Source organism: Electrophorus electricus, chromosome 20 (genome assembly GCF_041902795.1).
Source record: "Electrophorus electricus isolate QZ-2024a chromosome 20, ASM4190279v1, whole genome shotgun sequence".
Lineage (NCBI taxonomy): Eukaryota > Metazoa > Chordata > Actinopteri > Gymnotiformes > Gymnotidae > Electrophorus > Electrophorus electricus.
In genome coordinates, this window is record NC_137516.1 from 3,159,023 (window position 1) to 3,174,981 (window position 15,959).

General features: G+C 45.3%; 1 protein-coding gene across 5 annotated transcripts in view; it reads left to right on the top strand.

Annotated features, from left to right (window-relative positions):
* disp3 (dispatched RND transporter family member 3) overlaps positions 1-15,271 on the top strand; it is a 29,278-nt gene extending 14,007 nt beyond the window's left edge. For 3 of the 5 annotated variants that reach the window (XM_035536290.2, XM_035536291.2, XM_081703055.1), the window contains 16 exons: positions 1,402-1,562; positions 2,045-2,184; positions 2,288-2,379; positions 2,630-2,794; positions 4,618-4,779; positions 5,346-5,465; positions 5,642-5,778; positions 6,766-6,935; positions 7,191-7,321; positions 8,212-8,387; positions 9,185-9,311; positions 9,453-9,598; positions 9,725-9,884; positions 10,110-10,223; positions 11,084-11,259; positions 12,893-15,227. In XM_035536290.2, coding sequence (XP_035392183.1) covers positions 1,402-1,562; positions 2,045-2,184; positions 2,288-2,379; positions 2,630-2,794; positions 4,618-4,779; positions 5,346-5,465; positions 5,642-5,778; positions 6,766-6,935; positions 7,191-7,321; positions 8,212-8,387; positions 9,185-9,311; positions 9,453-9,598; positions 9,725-9,884; positions 10,110-10,223; positions 11,084-11,259; positions 12,893-13,249 — 2,534 coding nt within the window. In that variant the 3' untranslated portion in view covers positions 13,250-15,227. Of the gene's footprint in view, positions 1-1,401; positions 1,563-2,044; positions 2,185-2,287; positions 2,380-2,629; positions 2,795-4,617; positions 4,780-5,345; positions 5,466-5,641; positions 5,779-6,765; positions 6,936-7,190; positions 7,322-8,211; positions 8,388-9,184; positions 9,312-9,452; positions 9,599-9,724; positions 9,885-10,109; positions 10,224-11,083; positions 11,260-12,892 lie in introns of all 5 variants that reach the window. The other 2 variants (XM_081703056.1, XM_081703057.1) reach the window with 2 other exon arrangements.
* The last annotated feature ends 688 nt before the right edge of the window (positions 15,272-15,959 follow it).

Genomic DNA, 15,959 nt, shown 5'->3' on the forward strand with positions numbered 1-15,959 from the left:
CACGATAAGTGCGACTCCCTCAGTACCTGCCGGTATGCAAATGAAGCTGGCGGCGATTGGCTGAGAGAAGACGACCAATGAATTAGAGTTGTCCTGCCAATCTTCTGCACCTCCTCCAACCCCTTTGGAAAAACACAATGTCCCCATTGTACGGATTCTTTACTGTAATCAAAACCTTTCGCATGTCTTGGCTGTCCATCTGATGTCATCTGTGAAGCATGGCCATGCCAGTGTGTGTGGAGTGTCAGGGTGTGGAGTGACTATGTGGATTGAGTGTGCAGAGTGACAGGGTGTGGAATGATAGGTCATGGAGTGACCATGTAAAGCCCCTCACACAGTGGCATTAGCAGTAAACATGCCTCATGGTGCTGTGAACCTCTAGACATCTTTGGTATGAACCTGATCGTTGGCTTGTCTCACTCTCTCAGAAACTTCTGGAAGGTTCTGCTTGGCATTGAACTGGTTAATGTGTGGGAGGATCCCACCGCACAGATACTCCATCCTGCACAAGCCGGAGGGGGAGGGGGGCATTTTTGACTGCCCTAGCGTGGGTGGGCTGCTCTGCTCTGGTAACCATGACAGAGTGCTTCTGTTTGATCTGTCCAGAGTCCAGTCTAGCCGTCCCAGGAAATGACCTCTCTGGCATCAACCGCGTGTCCTTTCTAGTCCCAAGATTTCTCCCTCCCCATCATATACATGCCTTGCTGCTAACACGCTGATTCTGGAAGCACAGTGACTCACCGTATGCAGTCATCCATTAGTTCAGCCAAAGAGGAAAGGTCTTGGCAGCTTGACAGCCAGGCTCATAGCAGCAGCTCACTGCTTCCCATCATCTTCGGCTAAGAAAGGCCAGTTAACCGGCTCCCAAGAGCCATGGCCTTCGGAGGCTGACAGTAGACCCCGTGTCAAAGAGCACGTGTAACACCTTTATAAACGAGCACCGTAATCAAGTACAGTCATACAGGTAGAGGACCCGAGCACGAAAGAAAAAGACCGGCCGAAGGGCGAGTGGGGAATGTATCATTTTTTATGTATCCTTTCAGACACTTTCATTGGCCAGTTTCATTCTGCCCTTTCATTGGCCGGTTTCATTCATCTAGCCTTCCGCTGCAGGCCAGGGAGTCTGAGAATGTGGTGCAATATTTTTGCTGTTCTTAGGATTGTACTTTTCTCGACTGAGATCGATGTGTACCGTCCGAAGGAGCCCCTGGGACAATCTAGCACCACGTAGCAGAATAGGAGATATGGGCAGGAGCGATGTCGGAATGACACCGATATGGCTTATAAGTTATTAAATCTCACATGATTTCGTATATTGTGCTTGTTTCATCAAAAAAACATGTCTTCAACCCCCCCCCCCCCCCCCCATATCTCTTTCTCTCCCTCTGTCTCTCCCTCTAGGCGTGGACGACGTGTTCGTGTTCATCAGCATGTTCAGGCAGGCGGCTCACGTGCCGGGTGCCGAGCAGCGCGTGATCCACACGCTAAAGACAGCGGGCCGGGCCACCTTCTTCACCTCCTTCACCACAGCAGCCGCCTACGCCGCCAACGCCTTCTCGCAGGTACCCGACTGACCCCGCGTGAGCCGTAGGTCAAACCGCCGGAAAACGTGCGGCGAAATGCTCGTTTTGTTTGTACAGCGTACAAAGTCGACGCGTCGGTCCCATCAACTCGCATTTCCGTTCCTCAGACAGATAATTGGGAGTTCTTAACAAAGAATAAAACAAACATTTTTCAGCATGCACTGTAATCAAGGCAATATAAACCGAAAAGCCAAATGTATAAGGACGAGGAGATGAATGATGAAATAAACTGTAAGAACATCCAAGTCCAACTGATCACATCCCTCTCTGTATCTGTGGCAGTGTGTAGACTTCTCCCTAGTGTCACCAGCTCATGTTTATTCAGTAACTACATAATGAGGATATTGGGAACCTAAAAGTTGATTTGGTATGAATAATAAAATATGCTAAACGACTGCATAATCCAAACTGTCTTTGACCTTTGGACACCAGGCAGACAGCTCCTATGTGTCCGTTATTAGATTCCAGCGGTGCATGACTTTGGTCTTTTCATGTCCCTCATCGTGAGCTGCTGCTGGCTTTGGGTGTCCATTCTAATGCCTGCTGCCCTCTGTATATGGAATCAGTACCAAGCTGCCCATGCTAATGCCTGTCCAAAATGGTAAGTACCCTAAGATTCTCTTTTTTAAAAAAATGACAAAAACCAACGGTGTACACTTGTATGCGCAGCGTTTTCTGTGTTGCTGCCCGTCACTGTGACGCAGGTGGAGCACTCTGACCAAGCTGTCAGCCAACCTCAGCCCTCTCTCTGACGAGGATGATGACGTAGCACTTTTGACTGTAGAGATGGAACCAGGTACGTTTGGAGTTGATGGACGCCACCAAATCAGGCAGCTCACAAACATCCTTCTTGCACTAATTTAGGCTAATATTTACTAGAGTTCTGCATCCATTCTGCACTAAACAGTAACATTTCTTTCATATTTTGACTAATTCAATCGTGGATACAGGTGTATAAGTACTTAATGTTTGCTGAACATAACAAAAGCAATAGCATTCTATTGACCACCCTACCCACAATCCCATTGCTTGTTGGTTTGATCCAGGTCTCCATGATTCAGAGGTCGATGCAGCTCTTTTGTCTGTCTCGGTGGAACCGCCCCCGGCCGAGTCCACAGAAGTGGGTGTAGGGGTGGTCAGCGCCAGGCTCCAGAGAGCACTGACACGCTGGGTGGCAGAGCCTGTGGTGGAGAAACGTCGAACCATCGTAGGTGAGACATGAAATACCAACATAAAGAAGATTAGGTTTTTTGATGATCACATGGACAGAAAGAGGAAAACCTACCAACGTGATGAAATGGCACCTCTGAGTGATGTTTCAATGTTTTACCACCCTTTATACACCTCACTGGGGGCTGAGGCGTGCGATCAATTGTCTCTGTCAAAGCATGAGAAGTTTTAAGAGAATTTTTTATGATGGAAATAAATAATTTATATTAAAGTTGGCATACGATATGCCTTGGAGAGTGGGATGGATCCTGACATTATGGATGCCTCTGCAGAAGTAAATAAAAGAGAGGAGTAGTGTTGCAGTTAAACAACCCCAGATACAATGGCGCTGGTTTTCCCACATTCATAGCACGTGGACACTGTGAAGTTCCGATTAGGAACAGCTTTTCTTTCGATGTTCTTACACGTACTCCAGAACATTTTCACTCAAACGCCTTGCTAAGGATTAGCATTCCAGTTTGTCCTTGGTTTCTCCACACCTTCTCTCCCCTTTGCCGCACATGAACTCACAAAACGTCGATTTATGATATCCTGCAACCAGAATATTTACATGGATTTGGGGGTCAAACACACATCACATCTGCTTTTCCACCACATCAGCAGCCCCGGTGTTATTCAGGATCTGTGTTTGTACAGAACGTAACAATAAGGACCTTCAGGCTGGTTGAATAGCTTTCACACTGTAGTTTCGAGCCTCGTCAAGATGGCTCAATAGGAGATGTAGGAAGGAAAAACCTCTTTGTTCTCGTTATTTTCTTTATTTGGACTGTTGGCATTTGCACAGTTAAGCACAGAGAACTATTCCTTTTTTGCTTCGAGTTTCAAACACCTTCAATGTGAAAAATAAACATAAGTAAACAAGGAAGCCGTCACCTGGCGGACCACCAATAAGCATGCACTGATCACACTCCCCAGTCACACTCTGCAATCTCACCCCCCAAATCTACTACCCAATTACGCTCCCCAATCACTTCCCATGTATTAGTTCATTGTGTGGACCTGTTCCTTGTTTTCGTTTCCCTGGTGATTCCTGCGGGTCCCCACCCTGTGCAGGAGACCGCGCCACGTGCCGAGCCTCTGCGGTTGCCGGGTTTCCCGTTAGCTACTTTGTCCTTCCTTGGTCAGCTGCGTTTTGTCTCTTGTTTCTACATCTGCCCGTCACTCCAGCGGAGAGTGGACAGGTGACGTATTCATCCTTCATCCTCTTCTTCATCGGCAGTCGGGCCAGCAAAGATGGAAGGAAAAAACGAATTACAAAAACACGGCGTGCAGGGTTTATACAGTAGGGAGTGGGGTGTTTTTCTCCCATCCCTCGTTACTCTGCACACCTAAGACCCAAGTAAACGAAACTGCCCTTTTTTCCAGCTAACATGCTGATTTTCATCACACTTTCACCAGCACCCACGATCAAAACAGTGCCGCGCGCGCCAGAAGCGATGAGCCATAGCTGCTGCAGCGGCTTCAGGTTGGCGCACGCGCACTCTTCCTGTGGGGCAGGGGGCAGCCTGCAGCTGTACATGCTGCTTCACCGCATCGTTACCGTGCATCGTTTACATGCGAGTGTCTCTCCGTAGTGCCGGCGAGCTGCTCCCTGTTCCCAGAGAGCCCCCGTAATGAAACACCTGATCCGGTGCATCGGGGTCTTCAGGATAATCTGAGAATTAGGACCTGCTGCCCTCAATTAGGACAGGAACTCTCCCAGGACATAGATCTGCAGCTACAGGCTAAGCTACTCCTAACTGGGTATATTAAGACTGTTGAACTGTTCTCTCTTTCTCTCTGTCTCTGTCTCTCGCTCCCACAGTTCTGTTCATGTTGCTGCTGTTGGCCTCGGCGTGTTGCTGCAGCCTGCTGAGACCAGCCAGTCACGCACCGGTACTCTTCCACCGGGACACCAACCTGCAGCGGCTGCTGGACCTCCGCAGCAACCTGAGTGCTCAGGGCATCTCGTGCCACATGTGCTCAGGTGAGCCCGGGCCCTGTAGCTACTCGCCCAGGGCCTGCTGGGGCCAGTCCAACATCTCAGTCCCTCAAGGGCACTAAGGAAAGAGCCGTTGGCTCCCATCCCTTCCCGTTCCGCTTTTCCCCCCAACTCTGTCCATCCGTTAGCATGCCACTCGACCCCCCCACCCGTATGGTTTCACCCCTCCATTCTAATTCTGTTTATCCCAACCTGTATGGTTCCTTAAATCTGGTCGCATTCCCTTTTTCCCCTGACCTGTGAGGTTCCACCCATCCGTTTCCTCTCCCACCACGTTGGCGCTTCGACGGCTACTTGCAGGACCTCATTAGTCTGTCAGATTGTGAGCGGGCGCGTCTACTCGAAAAGGCACCGGAACCGTAGCAGGGAATGTTCTGAATAATCCATGAGGACAAGCCAGCCAGCGCCGGATTTCATTAGGAAACAAAGACCGGCAGCCACGGCCGGTCGGGAATCGGCCACGAAGCCCTCCCGAGATTCCGCGACCTCTCCGTATCCGGAGCCAGCATGGGGTCCCTGCCGCTCTAACAGCTCCCTGTGGTGTCCTGCAGGAGTGTTCATGGAGCGGCCCCACAGCCTGCAGAGCGGCATCCGCTCCGCCGGCGCTCCGGTGTGGAAGCACGCCGGCCCGGGACGGCCGGACGCCAGCAACACCACGCGGACAGGCACAGGTTTGAAGAACCTAATAACTTTACCACCACTGAGTGGTTGATATTGCTGTTTTTAGACTATAAAAGACTTTTGTGATGTTAAAAACATCCTCGGAACAGCATAACTAGGATAACTGTGATTATGCGGCTGTGCGTTGTTCCTAACGAGCTGTGTAAAGATTGATCTCCATCTACAGACGGCCTCCTCACAGTGTACGTGTCTGAGCTGGAGGCTGACGTCACTATCACCCTTTACCGCTACTCTCTCAACGCCAGCATGCCTGCTCCCTGGACAGCACTCACCCCAGGGCACGGAAACGTGCCAGCCTTCAAGGTCATCACACACGCACACACCTGTATTACTGTGTATTGCTGGGCTAATGATACTATGATAAACCTTAACCTATACCTCTTTGACAAAAATATTTTGGCTTTAAGTTTTTGCTTAGAAAATAATCATTGTGGGAATAGAAAAATGCTCTGTGCATGTCCATACAGATACAGTTCTTGGTGGATTATCTGGGAATTGTACCATTTTTTGTCAACAACAGACACATTGAAAAACATAAAACATAATGAGCATTTTTCCTGAAGCTGTAATGACCTCCCTGGATTGGGAGTAATGCATAATGTAGATATAATGGGATTTCATTTTGTTTCTAAAATGAAAGCTTTAATTAAAGGATTACAGTCACTTTGCAGAGGCGTAATCAGACTTCTTAAGAAGAGCCTGATTATGTGACTCTGTTTTAATGCTAGAAGGACAAAACATTTTTCCCCACACAGCCTACCCTCACTAGCAAAAACAAACATGTAAAAGTACGTGAAAATTTAAAAAGCGCAGCACAGTTCAACAAAGTGATGAACAACAACTCCTGCAGCTCAGATGATTTCAGTCGGCACTTCCAACTTTACATATGGAGTGTAGCGAAAGGGTATAAATACTGGAACTTAACCTAGACTTTAGCAAGGCTGCATAATCCTTTGTGTGAAGTTATCAATTACAGTGGCAATCAGATGGTCAATTATTTGGCTCCAAGGTCAATAAGAGTGCCTTTCCCATCTCTGTTTGCTTGAGCAAAATGGGCTTGTGTTGCAGTGTCTGCGTAGCTTTGGAAAAAATCCATAAACCTCATTACTTATACCTGTGGGAGAAAGCATAAACACCTTCACTCACGCTGTTATCTTTCACGCAGTCGATCTCCATCCAGGAATAGAGCTGCACTTTGTTCCAATGGCCCCTCTGTGGATTCCAATAGCCCTCATGCCACTGTTCAATCTGACTTATAAGCCTATGATTGTTTTGCTGTCACGGTAATAGGCTTACGGCAGTCGCCATGGTAACTTCAGCGCTCAGTTAACAGTGTGTGTCTCGCACGCCTATCACCCCCGCACGCGATGGATGCTGAGCTCTGGGTCGTGCGACCTCCGCCATGGCTGGAGGTCAGAGTTCAGCTTTTTTGTGGCGCTGAGCGAACAGAAAAACAGCAGGTGAGGGAAAGAAAGAATATACTGAAATCTTTTTCCAAGAAGGGTCACTCTTTATTTTGCTGTGAAATATCTGTACAATCATTTCTAATGCTTTATAGTTGCACTCAGATTAAAAGTGCTCTCTCTCTCTCTCTCTCTCTCTCTCTCTCTCTCTCTCTCTCTCTCTCTCTCTCTCTCTCTCTCTCTCTCTCTCTCTCTCTCTCTCTCTCTCTCTCTCTCTCTCTCTCTCTCTCTCTCTCTCTCTCTCTCTCTCAGGAAGCTGTACTTTGCTCAGAACACAGTCAGCCCGTACCCCAGCCGTGTGTGTGAAGGGCCTCCTGGCTGTATGATCAGCTCTGGCCCAGACGGTCCAGCTCAGGGCTGTTTCTATGCGCCCCTCTCTGCAGGTAGACCCACAGCCAGCACACGCGCACGCAAATCCATCCCAACAGCCGTCGTTTATTGCACTGAATGCATTATTCATAGCTCTGCGTAGATCCAGCACTGTGAGCAGGCTGACAGGAAGCATCAAGAGCAGAGTCAACTGCTCTGTACCTCGAGCACATGACCTGAATAGATCGGCCCTTCTGTTGCCTGCCGTTCCACAACGGAATGGCGTAAAACATTTGCGGTGTAATAACCATACAGTACCCCACAAAAAACCCTCATTCATCTACACCGATTCTTTTCCTTTCTGTCTGGTTTTATACCAAAAGATGAGCTTCTTCCAGCTCCTCGTTCGAAACGAGTCTGTGTTTTTGTGTGCTATTTCGGGTGAGTCACACAGTTCAAATGAAGTCGGCACCACAAAACCTAAACTAGACCCCTGCATTACTGTGGATGGCTGTATCCACATGACGCTTCTCTATTAGGGGAATATCTCTTTGAGCGTGTTACATTTAACAGATGAAGCACGGTGCATTTTATTGGGGATTTTCCATTTTTAGCTTGGCTGACAGAGTGGGTATTAGTTCAGCTGCCCCACACCAACACTTGATCTCAGGCTTGTGTTGTTAAGGGAGTGACCTCACTGCTGCAATGGACCGGAGTTGTGCAGCACTGCAATCTCAAGGGAAGCGTGTGCGCGTGAGTTTCTTCCAAGAGTGAGTCATTATTTAAATCTCAGAGTTTAACCTGGTGAAGTCTAGTCAAGTGGAATCGAGTTCGTGACTAATACACAGCTTAAGATTAGTGTGATGTGGTACGGTTATGTGGGGGAAAAACGCAGAGTCAGCTCACGGGCCTGGTGCTGCGTCTATTTGTGGATAATATATGAAACTGCTCTCTGTCTGTTCAGCCCCCAGCGAGGTCAAGAGCTCCACAACGTCCGGCTTTAACCCCTGCAGTGGCGGTGGATGTGGGGAGCCAGCAGTGCGCCCCCTAGTGGACACGGGTGCCATGGTATTCGTGGTGTTCGGGATACTGGGGGTGAATCGCACTCAGCACGCAGACAACCACGTAATTGGAGATCTGGTACGACCATGTTCCCAGCACTGCACTTCGTAGAGCGGTCGTCCATATCCATGGGAATGTGGGGACGATCACAGGACTGTACTGAACGCAGCTCCGAGCATTTCTATAACATCTTTGTTATTTGATGTCTGCTTTGTCAGTTTTCTAATTTCTTGCATCTCAATGTTTCCGAGTTTGGACATATTTTGCAATAAATGACAATAACTTGCCTCATTTACTTCTATTGATGATGGGGCTCATTTAACTAGCTGATATTTAATGATCCCCAGTCACCCACCGAAATACTGTGCACTGAACATTTGTAGCTAAACTTTTAAACCTAGCACATGCTCAGAACTGGTGAGGGACGTGTTGGAAACAAGAACTAACAATGGAGACACAGGAAAGACCTCTTTGTACTTTTAGTCATTTCTTTGATGTCTTCTGCTATCATTACACTGAAATCCATGGTGCAGAATTCGCCATGGGACTAAATCACGTCCTGACCTGCATGTGAACTTGCTTATCCTTCCTGTTTGTCTGGCACACCTAGCTTTGCCTGCTGTCTACACACGGCCACGGGCTAATCAACCATCTATGTCTACACTGCAGTCATTATTACACTATTATTATTATTATTGGGTACCCCAGTGGTTCCTGAAGTATGATTGGATCACTATCAGTTTCCAACACTGAATCCTCGAGCGAGATCCTGACAAAGTGCGCAGAGTGGCTCGGTGCACCGTAGATGTGTTCGGCTTGCTTTGATTCAGTCTTCAGTGCGTTTGGATTGATTTTCATTGACTCCCTCCACAAAGGGCAGCGTGGTCTATGATCCAGACTTTGATCTTTTCAATGAGATCGGCCACTTGTGCCAGCTCTGCAAAGCCATCGGCGCCAACGCAAAGCTCGTCAAGCCTGGCGGAGCACAGTGTTTGCCTTCAGGTGAAAAGACACACACACAAACACACACTCCCAAATCATTTGGGATAACTTTTTGTTGGCTTCATCATGTCTTCCTTTTCTTTTCTCAAACCTCATTTCTCTCTCTCTCTCTCTCTCTCTCTCTCTCTCTCTCTCTCTCAGGAAATAGCCTTACCTCCATTCTTCCTCTCCTCCATCCTGAGTGTCACTCTCTTCCTGAACCCAACCTCCTGCCTGGTCAGCTATCCCATGGTGCAGTTGGTATGCAGGGTGGGAGGGTACACTGGATTTCCATGGCCTTTGAGTCAGTGAGTTCTTGCTTTCCACAATAACAACAACAACAACAACAACAAACTCTTTGGTTTGCTGAAGGCTGTTATGTTGTACAGTGTGAAATGTATATCCTGTTTCCTTATTTTGTTTTAAAAACACAGACCACCTACAAAGGGAAGTCTTCGTTTCAGACCCATTCTGATTTCCTCCAATGGGAGAGTTTCCTGCAGGAGCAATTGGCATCTCTCCCACAAACCTCAGCTCTGAGGCGAGGGTTCCAGACCTGCCAACACTGGAAACAGATCTTCATGGAAATCATAGGTGTGTGTGCAAGTCAGAGAGAGGGAATACATTTCAAAGGTGTCACAGATGATGAATTATGTTTAGATTCATTATTTTATTACTACGAAATAAATAATAAATGATCAACATTACGAGTGATTATACTGAGAAGCAGGGCATCATGTTCTAAAATCTTTGGAGGGATTTTCAGTGTGTACTTTGTTCCACAAAATTCCTAAGCACGCCTTTAACCCCTGACTTTAGGTGTGGAGAGCGCCCTCTACAGTTTACTCCTGTCCTTGGCGATCTGTATAGCATCCGTAGCTGTCTTCACTGCACACCCACTACTGCTGCTGCCCATCCTGCTTAGCATTCTGGGTAAGAGTGGCCTGGTTTCCGTAAGCATGTTTAAGCAGTCTTTACCTTTTCGAACAGCCTTCCTCTGCGCATGTGCACACAGGCCGCTGCACCCGCCTGCCTCCTCTTTGACAGGGCAACTTTGTTTTTTTTACTAGAATGGTTATTTGCAGGAACAATAGAATTTTAGAAGATACTTTCTTTAGAAGAGACTTGTTACACTAATAATTGAACCATAACAGCATACAGGAAGTTATATATATGTGTGTGTGTGTGTGTGTGTGTGTGTGTGTGTGTGGCCAAAGTCCATCACACTGGATGTCTGTCTAAATTCCATTAAACATCCTTGAAATAAGGGTCACGTGGCAGGACTTTTATCCTATTCTGTAGGGACGGTTCTGTTGGACCTGTGTGAGTAACGGACTAAGCACAGCGATGATGGAAAGCATTTACCCTTGAAACCTTAGTTTATTTCAAACTCATTTATATGTTAATGCAATACACCAAACCAAACAGCAATACACACTGGAAAATATAATCTACTACCGATTACATTAAATTAATGAATGCCCAAGAGATTCAAAACACAATACTTTCAAGCAGCCGGTTCAGCTGGCCGAAAGTCAAATAAAAAAAGATATGGATTTAGAATGTAGTGGTACAATTTAAATGCGTGTAATCAACAATAAGCGCTGCAGTAGCGTCCAGGGATTGAGACGAGACCCACGGCAACGATAGTCTCTTCTCCGGCTAATAAGAAAACGAAGAGACCACGAAATGTCCAAAGACTCGTGTTCTGCGGTACAGATGAAAGTGAAAACTGAGCGGCAGGTTGCAGTGCAGGGCGCAGCAGTATCTGTGTAAGGCCTACCTGTGTGCAGGCGTGGTTGGCCTGGTGGTTGCAGTCATGTACTGGCTGGGCTGGGAGATGGGGGCAGTGGAGGCCATCTCTCTCTCCATACTGGTGGGCTCATCCGTGGACTACTGCCTGCATCTGGTGGAGGGCTATCTGCTCGCTGGGGATGTGGCAACCGCGCCGATGGGCAATCCAGAGACGGTAGGGGCTCCAACCGAGCCATTGTGTCCGTACTGGCTTTGGGAGAACCGAACATACGCATGTGGTGTTTGAATCTCCTGTTTTAAGAGACAAAAGACCTGTAGCGCAAAAACTCATTTTGTGCCACGATGAATTCCTTTGTGGCATGGGAACCCATCATGTTTCCATCTACATTATAAGAAGCTAGATCAAACAGAGGCGAGTATTCACTCTTCGAGAAAACCTAGTGCTAGTAGGAGATATTAAAAGATATTAGGGTCTGGATACACTGAAGGTCTGAACCTGGGCCGTCAACGTTAAACGCTCGCCATTCATCTGAAAAACGTAATGTGTTTTTTTTAAACGCAAATGAATCATATAACCCAGTTTGACCCCAGCTTCCCCCCATAAATCCCGTGCAAATTTTTACAATCTCTGAGGGGTTATTGAAAGGCATGAATGCAGAGAATACGAAAAGTTTGGTTTTATAAAACGTTTTCGTTTTATTGCTTCCAGCTGGAAGTTTAGATAAAACTAAAGTTGTGTGCACATATCGCAGTGATGAACTATGTTTGCACAGAAGCATAAGTCTTGTTAGCGAAGATACTGGTACTTAGCAAAGATGCTGGTATGACTTTATATCCGTATCCGTCAAACCATTGGCAGAGTGCGGCCAGGGCAAGTCCATCAACAAGGCGACAACTAAGATAACCAATAGATCATCATGGTCTGCACATTGCACAAAGGTACTTAGCTACGCGTGTCTCAACAGTAAGAGGCTGTCCTTTGGCAGGCCACACTGTGGAGAAGGAGGAGGCAGATCTGTAATCTGAAAATGTCGAAGCTGATCTGCCTGAGCGACTGGTTAAAAGAGACGTAGACCTTATGAACTGGTGGAGTCATCTCACACAAATTCACCATTTCAACAAATCTTATAATACTAAGCTGAGATTTTATGATGAAGTAAAAAAAAAAAAAAAGATTCCTCTAACCGGTTTATCATGCTTTCCTATTTTCCAGTACTACCCATTGTATTTGTTTATCTACCTCCAAAATACAAGTAAACACTAATATTTTAATATTGTATTACTATTTTTAAAGTGCATTACATTTTTTTAACTTTATGATCAATCATGATTATCACATTAATCTGATATTGTGATTAACTCACTTCATTTTTTAAATCAATGGACACCACTAGTCTGAACATAACTCATTCAGTTCCCTTGGTGAGAGCCACACTTAAACAGGGAACAATACAACAACAACAACAACAACAACAAACAAACACAAAGCAAAACAAACAAACACAAAGCAGCTCAACAGTGACCAATCACGAATCACTGCAAAGGGTGACAGAAATACTCAGCAGACATAAACAGTTTATTGCCTTTGTGCATGTGTTTATGTCACCGGTAAATATCGTAGAAATTTGTGTCACCTGTGGATGTGTTTCATGAAATCCTAAACCAAAAACCTTCTCTACTGTATTCACCCAAGTTTGGCTTTTCAGGTTTGAGACAAAAGTGAATTTCTGTCAAAAGCAACAACAAACAAACAACAAACAATCATGTGAGAAACTACAGACCTTTAGAACGATTAACCTTGTTGACGCTTAAATAATGCGTGTTTTCTATATTTCTGTGGTCTACAGGATCTGTCAGCCAAACGGCAACAAAGATCGCTGGATGCGGTGTCTCATGTGGGCGTTGCCATAGTATCGAGCGCAGTCACTACGGTGATCTCCACAGTGCCGCTCTTTTTCTGCGTGATCGTACCTTTTTCGAAGTTTGGTCAGATTGTGGCCATCAACACTGCCGTGTCTATACTGTTCACCCTGGTCATGACAACTGCCCTGCTGGCCACAATGGGTCCTCCTGAGTTCAGACGCCCCCCGCGAGCCGTGCTGAAGGCCAGCCTGGCGGTGTTCGCTGTGGGAGCCTGCGTGGTTCTCCTCTGGTGGACAGGGTCACACTTGGTCCCTAGATCCTGGAGCTCGTTCATTACATAAGCCTGAAGAGGACACCTGGTCCATCAGCCTACCGACAGATGGGGAGTCGAAATCATGACAACTGAAAAATGGAATCATTTTATTGTATGCATTTTGTATGTAGATTATGAAGACCTACTGTATATTTTCATGAGATCTGCAGGGACCAAAGAGTGATCCTAGTGGAACACCGCTGATGAAGAATTGTATTGTAAACAAAGAACAAGGGGACATATTAGATGTTAGGAAAGAACCAGGTCTAAATTCATGTTAAATCAGCTAATAATTAAATCATGCAATAGCCCCACAAACAAACCCTGCATGGAGAAAAGCATCAGTTTACTTTTCCATGGTTCTCTTTGTCTACAGATTTTGAGAGGCAGAACCTGACTTGGAATTAATATTAAACAAGAAAGCTGAAGGGGAAGTCAAGAAAACAGAGGAAGAGAAAGGGAGAAAAATCTGGAGTATTCTCTTCAGCTCTCTCCTTGGGGGTGGGGGTAGGGGGGGGTTCAGCGGCAGAACTTGACTTTTAAAATAATATTAAAATGTCACTCCAACATCAGCAGTGACAGCGATGGACCTTTGTGGTCCTGAGAGGAGCGCCAGAGAAGAACAAAGCTGTGTTACATAAATACTGTTCTGTGGTCCCAAGCAGCATTCCCTGCCCTTTAGGGAAGCTAGGTGAGGCTGATTATGTACTCAAACTAATGATCTTGGAAGATCAATCCTTACCACATTTGTACAGGCAGGCGACTTATTTTCTTCCAAAGGTTATCCGTTCTGTTTAATAGTCTCCTGTGAAGAACACAGTACAGACTACAGATGTGTTTCATATGAGGACTTGTTTTGTGAAACTGTGGTAAACATAGGCTGTGGTAATGGTTTTTAAATTGCTGTGAAACTGTACTGTAGGGTAGCCATCACACTTTAAAAAAAAGAACATGGTTCTGTTGAATTGCTCATTTTAAAAACTGTTTATCTGATGTATTTGTGGTGTTTTTTGGCTCTCACCCACCAAACTCCTTCCAGTTGGCTCGTGGGGATTTTCAGTCTTTTTCCGTGGTGTGATTTATGTCTCGTAAACAGACGTGCAGATGCAGTTGTCACCACTTCAACAACTTGACCCTTTTTTGGACTTGGACTGCTTCAGAGATGATATTTCAATTCTGAGCTGCTCGATCTCCATGATGGAGTCTCTCTCTCCTCCCCAGAGCTGCCACGGGTTGCCTAGTGCTCTGTGCCGCAGATTTTGCTGGCCCCCTGATGAGCCTCTATCTGCTCAGCTGAAGTCATGCTTCAATGTTTTTTATTTTCATTACATTACAGTGTTTCTTTCTCTTTTTTAATGGAGTGGTTGTTATTGATACAATGTTAAATAAACAGTGTGTTGGCTGCCTAGAATCCGAAAAGGGACCCACGAAATCAAGTAATCACGTCTCAAAAATGAACATTTCCAAGATATAAAATCTAGCCAAACAAAAGTCTCTTCAGAAGTGAATCCTACTTCAAACACATAGGCTAATAATCCTACAACGTCCCTACGTCACTCGGAATGAGACTCACCATAGCCAAAGCTGTGGCCAGCATAGTCAAGTCCTGGCTCCAAGTTATCACCCATCATCTCCACTTTAAGTAAAGCGCTTACTTGACTTTATTTGGACTTTTCCATCAATTCCATTTAATATTTAATGCTTGAAACTGCAGTTAGCTATTAATAATGCAATGGGGAGGTCATTTATAATGGATATGCCAATGAGAAGCCCTGGATGCACCAACATGATATTGCTCCAATGAAGTGATTTGATCTCAGACAACCAAATGTGTCAAAAAAAAATAAAAACAGGTTTGCATCAAAGGCTAAAGATAATTTTTAGCAAATGAAATGTTTTCTTTTTTCACATAGAACAAACTCATTCTGACAAGGGGATCCGTCTGGCCAGAGGTTTACAGAAGTACTTCTTGCTGTACTGGATGCAGTGCAATGGAACGTGGGTTCCTGTCAAAAAAGAACTTTCATAACCTAGTCAAATGATGCACCATTGATAAACAAAGAAAACCAGGTACAATAAATCAGTCAAAAGGAAGAGGAAGTGATGTATGGCCTTTCTCAAAACCCTAATAACTATGCACTTACAACCAAGATGTCACTACAGAGTCCAAATTCAAAGCGTTTGGAGACACTTAAACAGAGATACATATAATGAATGTGCAAAACCTCATGTTTTCTATGTAATAAAATACTTTTGTACATTATTGAAGAATCTGATGATGAATGTTGTTTCCATGTTCAATCTAAGTTGGGGACAGATGTAGTTTAAGGTCAGTTTTAGATTACAATGTGACCCTAATATAACAAGAGCAAGAAAAAAAAATTTATTCTTTTAAAAAAGTGAGTTCTTTAAATATATCCACCAAATGGTCAAAGTCTGCTGTGACTCCTGAATCTATGAGTCAAGACAATGTGACATGAGGCATTTTCAAATGAAAATAACATTTTATGAAATGGATGCACCGGTTAATACTATGTGCAATACATCAGCAGTAATCAGCTATACAATATAAATAAACTGCATCTTCTTTTTGCAATTACAGGCTTATTTCTCAACAGGTTATAACGGTTAAGTGTATTTGATATAACGAACATATTTACATACATACATACATATGATGAAAGGCACAAACACTTCCAATATTTGCTAAGTGAGATCTGATCGGCTACGGTGACTAG